This window comes from Sceloporus undulatus, chromosome 2, assembly GCF_019175285.1.
Source record: "Sceloporus undulatus isolate JIND9_A2432 ecotype Alabama chromosome 2, SceUnd_v1.1, whole genome shotgun sequence".
NCBI classification, from domain to species: Eukaryota; Metazoa; Chordata; class Lepidosauria; order Squamata; family Phrynosomatidae; genus Sceloporus; species Sceloporus undulatus.
This window is the reverse complement of record NC_056523.1, coordinates 79,992,931-80,000,198: the sequence shown is the minus strand read 5'-3', so window position 1 is coordinate 80,000,198 and position 7,268 is coordinate 79,992,931. Positions and strand designations below refer to the sequence as shown.

Here is a 7,268-nt window from a genome sequence, read left to right as displayed (position 1 = left end):
GGTGTTAATAAATACATGACTTAGATACTGACAAAACCTGCTTGATGTTTTATTTTCAGACCAATGGACTTATCAACTATTAAAAAAAATATTGAGAATGGACTGATCCGGACCACAGCAGAATTCCAGCGAGATATCATGCTGATGTTCCAGAATGCTGTCATGTACAACAGCTCAGACCATGATGTGTACCACATGGCTGTGGAAATGCAGCGAGATGTCTTGGAGCAGATCCAGGTACTGGCACAGTCTAAAGCAGTGATGGCGAACCTTTTTGAGTTCGCGTGCCGGGGGCGGGGCTTCCACCCACAGGATGGGGGCTGGGTGCCGGGGCGGGGCTTCCGCCCTCCAGGGGGCGGGGCTTCCGCCACCTTTTCAGAGGGAGGGAGCCTCTGGCTCCTCCCCCGGAGTTTGCCGGCCCCTGAGGGTCCCTCCTGGGGCCATCAGAGGCCAGCAAAAGGGCCGTGGAGGACAGCGCGCTGTGCTCCAGCATTTGCCAGCCCCTGAGGGTTCCTCCTGGGGCCGTCAGAGGCCGGCAAAAGGACGGTCCCAGCCTCCGCTCCTCGGCCCTTCGCTCCCGGCAAAAGGCTCCATGGAGCCCTTTGCCGGGGAGCGAAGGGAAGAAGAGAGGAGGGAGGCCGGGCATGCGTCCCTGTCCTCCTTGTCGGCCCTTCGCTCCCGGCATAGGCTACACGGAGCTCTTTGCGGGGACGAAGGGAAGAAGAGGAGGAGGAAGCCGGGCACGCCTCCCTGCCCCTCCTCCCCTCGGCCCTTCGCTCCCGGCAAAAGGCTCCACGGAGCCCTTTGCCAGGGAGTGAAGGGAAGAAGAGGAGGGAGGCCGGGCACGCGTCCCTGCCTCCTCCTCCTCCTCGGCCTTGGCTCGCGAGAAAGGGTCTGCGGAGCCCCTTCCCGGCGAGCCAAGGCAAGCCGGAAGGGAAGAGGGCTGGGAGGAGGAGACACAGCACGCGCCCTGTCTCCTCCCAGGGCATTTTCTGGCTTCCCGCTGTCTCAGAGAGACAGTGGGAGCCCTGAAAATGGCAGGGAGGAGGCGGAACGGGCACGCGCCCCTTCCGCTTCTCCCTCACCCCCCCGTGCCTGGCGAAAACCACGCCGTGTGCCACCCGCGGCACGCATGCCACGGGTCGCCATCACGGGTCTAAATCTTCAGTGAAACTGTATCCTCGTGATTTTGGCATAGAAGGTTTAAGTACTTATGAGAAACAGTCTCTAGCTTGCATCTTACATCTCTTATTGGTTTGTCTACAGAGAAATTAGCTAATGTGCTGGATGTGATGTCTGGACAATTGTACTGGGTGGTTTCCAAGGTCAAGTAGAAGGAATGTAGACATACAATCAAACCAGTACCCAAAGTTGTCTCTCTTGTGTTGTTCCATCTCTTGTGTTGGTGTTCATGTTGAGATTCCTAATAGCTTTTATGTGGTCTCTTACAGCAATTTCTAGCCACACAGTTGATCATGCAAACATCTGAATCTGGTATTAGTGCAAAAAGCCTACGTGGACGGGATTCCACACGGAAACAAGATGCTTCAGAGAAGGTGGGACTAAAATGCTAGTGAATGTTTTGTTTGAGGGAGCTGGCTCAAGGCATCAAGGGTATGCATCCATCTGTGGAGGTTTACAGTCTTTTTAGAGTCTTTCATCTAGACATTGTATTTTGAAGTCAAATCATACATACCTTTTCGTTGAATTGGTAATAAAAATGGCTGCTGTAGTCTCTTACCTTTAGCCCTTAGTATCTAGCAGGATTAAGAATTAGTTTGATTCTTGAAATCAGTTGTTGCTTATAGCTGAGGAAAGAAGGCTGGTGATTAAAGCTAGATAAAAGGAGAGAATATTATCTTCTGCAAACAAGAAACCAGAGGACTTCACTTACAAGTGCTAAGCCCAACTGATACATGTTCTTTGGTGTTTAGATTGTAAGACTGTATTTATACATGACACCTAATGGTATCATGGACTGGGAGCTACTTGACACTAGGAGTTTCCAGAGCATGGCTGAAAAGAACTCACTGGGTAATTCTAAGCACATTGATTCATAACCGATCCCATTGCATTTCCTGAAGCTTACTCTAAGGAAAGTGTACATAGAATTGCACTCTCATTATCACACAGCTTTTTCTGCAGACAAGTTAGTGTCCTCTAGAATGTGATATCTTTTGTAGTGCTTCAATGTATCTGTGGTGAAGAACAGCCCCTTAGAGGGGGTGAGATTGAGATCTGGATGTTGACTAGAATAGATAACAGACAGATTGTTTATGTGTGTTTCTGATAAATCAATACGCTAGCTTCATTTCTCATTTAACAGGACAGCGTCCCTATGGGCTCCCCTGCATTTCTCCTTTCTCTCTTCGTAAGTACTTAATAGTTCTTTTTTGTACAGCATTAACTACTAGTGTGTCCCTCTTGCCCCCTTTTAATAGATCTCTCTAATACAGGGGCCTCACTCCATGTATCAGATAAGCGGATTGTGTCCACAAAAGCTTGTGACTAACTTTTTCTTCCCAGTTAGTCTCAGAGGCCATACTGGATTTGTGTTTTTATAGGAATGTAGTTCAAGGTCAAAGAAACATATAAGAAAAGTCTCTACTTTGTTGTGCTCCACTGTATTGTTTTATTTTTGTATTGCTGGAAAATTCACTCTCTTCACATCTTTTATTTCTTTCATAACATTTATATTTTGTTTTCTACACACACACGTACGTGTACACACACACACACACACACACACACACACATATATATATTAATTCAGGGTCTCTTTGAATTGGGTAAGCATATATATGGTCATAGCTTTGAAAAACAACTTTTTTGGACTGCAGCTCTCAGAATCCCTAACCTGCATGGTCAGTGGCCATGTTGTGCTTCATACATATAGTACACATTTAGCCATGTCATCTTGGGCTGAGAGGACACAAGCTGCATGCATTCTTGCTTATCTTTCCAGGATGCATTATTTATAACATACATTTTAAAAAATATGTCATTCATGGAGAATATTTCAATTAAAATAAAATATTAAAAAATGCAATTTGTTCTTTACTAACTGCCATCAAGTCAAATTGGACTTATAGCAACCTTATGAATTAAAGACCTCAAAGTCACCGTTTTATCAATAGCCTTGCTCTGATCTAGCAAACTCAGGGCCATGGCTTCCTTGATTGAGTCTATCAACCTGTAGTGCAGTTTTACTCTTTTCCTGCAGCCTTCTGCCTTGCCAAACATTATTATCTTTTTAGTGAGTCATGTCTTCTCATGATAAGTCCAAAGTATGACAGTCTCATTTCAGTCATCTTGGCTTTTAGAGTGAGTTCATGATTGATTTGCTGTAGGGCCCGTTTGTCTTTTTGGCAGTCCACAGTATCTGTAGAACTCTTCTCCAGTACCCCATTTCAAATGAGTTGATTTTCTTTCTATCATCTTTCTTCACTGTTCAGCTTTCACAACCATACATGGAAATTGGAAATACAATGGCATGGACAAACCTGACTTTGGCATTCAGTGATATATAGGAGCCCTGGTGGCACAGTAGTTAAATGCTGGTACTGTTGCCCCAACTTTATGAGTTCAGTCCCACAGGGCTCCATGTTGATTCAGCCTTCCATCCTTTCATAGGTTGGTAAAATGAGTACCCAGCTTGTTGGAGACAGTTGGCTTACACATTGCAAACCACTTATAGAGTGCTTAATTCAGTATGAAGCAGTATAGAAGTATAAAGTGCTATTGCTATTGTTATATCTTGAAGTTTGAGAATCTTATTTAGTTCCTTCATAGATCCCCTTCAAAGGCCTAGTCCTCAGATTTCTTTACTGCAGCTACCCTTTTGATTAATGACTGAGCCAAGTTGTAAAAATTTTTTAAAACTACTGTATTTCATTGCCTTCAGTGTCTGCTTTAAAGTTATGTAAATCATCTGTGGCCACAAATACAATACAGTGTGAGCATAGGGTTGAATCACTGGAAGTCCTTCTGCTGATAGAACTGTTTTTATGAGCTGAACAGGGAAGGGGGTGTTTTCACCTGTCCTCTTCTGTGTACTCTCAAAATTTGCTCCAGAGAAAGGTTTATGGCAGTAGGACAGGAAGATAAGGTCCTTTTACTTGAAAAGATGTCTGCTTACACAGTGTTGGATTTTGCCCACAACAAACACTATACACATAAAGAGAATCCATTAGGTAAAATCTCAGAAGGCAAGAAAACTTGCCTCCAACTGCTACTACTTAAACTTTCCTGAGCTGTATCAATTTGAAGTCTTCTGTAGAAAAGCTTGTATAACACACCAGTGGAGATGGGTTTCTTAAAGTTACTCTTCCCATTTTTTTCTTGAAGATGGAGCCATGTAAATTTCCTTTGAAGTAGTCGTTTCTCATGGAGGAGTCACATCCTGCACCATTTCTTGTCATGCCTATTCTTCAGTAATAGATTTATGGTTGTGGCTGGGGTTTTCTTTAAATCTGTACATCGTTTCTGAGAACTTTAGCAACACAATCTGGACAGCTCTGTCATTCCTTCTTTCTGGATTAAGTATTGATTTCTTTGATGATAGTGGCATGAGCCTAAAATGCATAGCCTGCAGAAGAGCCTCCAGTCATGTTTATAAAATGGGACTCAGCAGCTCTTGGAAAAGTTACTTTTTTGAACTATGTCTTACACTCTCCCAGCCATCATAGGACTTGAACTCCAAAAAGTAATTTTTCCAAGCATTGCTGGCGAGATTCACAGAGAAATTATTAACAAGGGGTGTCTCAGTAAAGGGTACTTTTTGTTTCACCTCTTGTAAAGAGAAATCAAATCATGTATGAGCTGTTCCTGTATAGGTGGGATATAAATATTTTTATTTTAAAAAATAAGATATGAGCTGATGTTTCTTACACACAGTTCACAACAGTTTGTGCTTGCATTTTGACCTCCCTTTCCTACCCCCAAATTCTCTTCAAACTGTGATAGTCCTAGGGGGGTGTACATAAGAAGACTAAAATGTAGTGGTTTATCTATTCCTTCTACAAGCAGCAATGGTCTGGCATTAAGCACTCTGCCGATCTTCAGAAGTGTTTTCCATCCAAGCAAATCCAGTTGAGGATTGTTCTTTAATACTTATCTATGAAAGACAGAGAAGCATATGAGGAAAGGCAGCCAGATTGAGAGGGGAGCAGACGGAAGTAAGCTCTTATTGCCTTACCATCGTGGACAGCCGCTGTGAGGAGATGCTAGGGAGATAGTGCCAGGGCCACGCACGTGGAAGAGAGCCCCTCTAAAGAGCAACAGTTGATCAGGTATGTTAGTAGCATCCCTTCTGCCCACTGGAAGAATGACTTGGAACAAGCAGCATTCTGTATCAAGAATCTTCACAGATGTTTTGAGATATATTGCCCTTTCCTGCCATCTTGAGTTGTCACACGAAACTCACCATCAATTTCATAATATTTTAAGAAAGAACACAATACTACTAGTCTGTGGGTGGAGTCATTCCTGGTAACATAGATGACAGCCAACCCCCTTGGACATTTTCCTTCTACTGGGCTTGCTATTAACAATGCTTTCTCCTTTTTCTTTGCAACTTAACTAGGATGGGGGAACTAGAGGACGACGTTGTGCCATCGAAGCAGATATGAAGATGAAAAAATGATGCACCTGGCAGGAGATAGCCCAGTGTTTGTCATCTTAATACAGGAGACAAAAGCAAGAGCCTTCTTGATGCAGAGGAGGAACTGGCTGTGGACAGGGAAGGCTGGCCTCTCTGTATGAAAGCGTGTCATCCTTGAATGTGCAACCAAGAACAAGAGGGTAGCTCCACTGCCTGTTGTAGGGCAGCTGTATCGGGGCCCTGTTGGTGTCCTCATATTAGCTAGCAAATTGGTGGCTAGTACGTACAGTAATGTGAAGTGTACAGATTCTTATTTTCACTTTTATTTTTATTTTTTGTACTTGTGGAGTGTAAATGTGTATAATAAACTGTAGAAGAAACTCCTATATCTCACTGTGCTTGTGGCATTGATTTGTCTACATTACTACCCTCTACTAGGAAAATCAGTCTAGTTTATAGATATTTATGAACACTTATTTCTGCTTGTGAATTTAGTCCTGTGTTTCAGCTTGAGTCACACAGCAGGAGCTTGTAATACTGTAACCCACTGGGCCAGCAAGCCCTTTGGAGGAAAAGGAAAGAAGGCAACTAGATCAGTTATGAAAATAAGAAATACTGAATTACTTTGAAGACACAGATACTATCTTCTGACCAACATATAGCTGAGAAAGTTTTATCCTGAACACAAACTAGCAAGGTAGCCCTCCATTATCTTTCCAGTTGTAGATCAGTTGTTCTTTTATTACATTTTTATATAGCTAGTAGTCAGAGCTCTAGGCAGTTCATAGAACAGAGATAAACCATTAAATAAAATGTGGTTTGAGTGTTGGAGAGCAGGGTTTGAATCCTGGCTCAGCCTTGTAACCTGACTGAATGACCGTGGGGCAAGACGCACTCTCTCAGCCTCAAGATGGCAATGGCAAACCTCCTCTGAAGAAAATTTCCAAGAAAGACCCATGATGTGTTTGCCTAAGGGTTGCCACAAGTCAGAAATGACTTAAAGGCATACAACAAAAATAAAATACAGTGAAAAATCTAAAAGTAACACATATAGTATTGTTTAGATAACGGAGCAGTATCACTTCAAACTGTGGGTAAATGTTGAATATTTGGAAAATAAAAATATCCCACAGAGGGGCGAAACATACCAGCAGCTTGGAGCAGCCTCTGACAGCTCCAGCCCTAATCAACCTCTGATCGTCCCAGGGCCATGGCAACTGAACACTGCAGTCCCAGAGCTGGCCGCTGCTGTGGTCCTAAATGGGCCACCAGCAAGGAGCACTTTTTCAATGTTCCTTTTTTGTCTAGCTTCTGGCTGCTCCAGGGAGGGGGGGGGTCATCTGCACATCCCACCTCTGAAACAGCCAGAAGCTGTTTTATTTGGCCTGTCTGATTTGGGCCATAGGAAACTAAAATGAGGTGAAATATGTGCTATTTTTTAATGTTTGGGGTCGTTCCATCTCAGTTTCCATCTACAGTCTGAAAGAGTGTGATGCAAATGGGGAGTATTATCAGTTACTATACATATGAATTAGTCCTGAGATTCCTCAGATTGACAGTGGCACAGTGACCAAAGGTCTAGTCTCTGCTTATGGGTTGCATATATCTGATGTGTCTACACTGGCATATGTTTTGTAGCTGGTATGTTTCCTCAGAGGAAAATCGG

General features: G+C 43.5%; 1 protein-coding gene across 4 annotated transcripts in view; it reads left to right on the top strand.

The window, feature by feature from the left end:
• Positions 1 to 7,268, top strand: part of BRD8 (bromodomain containing 8) — a 45,665-nt gene that overhangs the window by 19,674 nt on the left and 18,723 nt on the right. For 3 of the 4 annotated variants that reach the window (XM_042452242.1, XM_042452241.1, XM_042452239.1), the window contains 3 exons: positions 60 to 237; positions 1,452 to 1,556; positions 2,327 to 2,371. In XM_042452242.1, coding sequence (XP_042308176.1) covers positions 60 to 237; positions 1,452 to 1,556; positions 2,327 to 2,371 — 328 coding nt within the window. The remainder of the gene's footprint in view (positions 1 to 59; positions 238 to 1,451; positions 1,557 to 2,326; positions 2,372 to 7,268) is intronic. The other variant, XM_042452240.1, reaches the window with a different exon arrangement.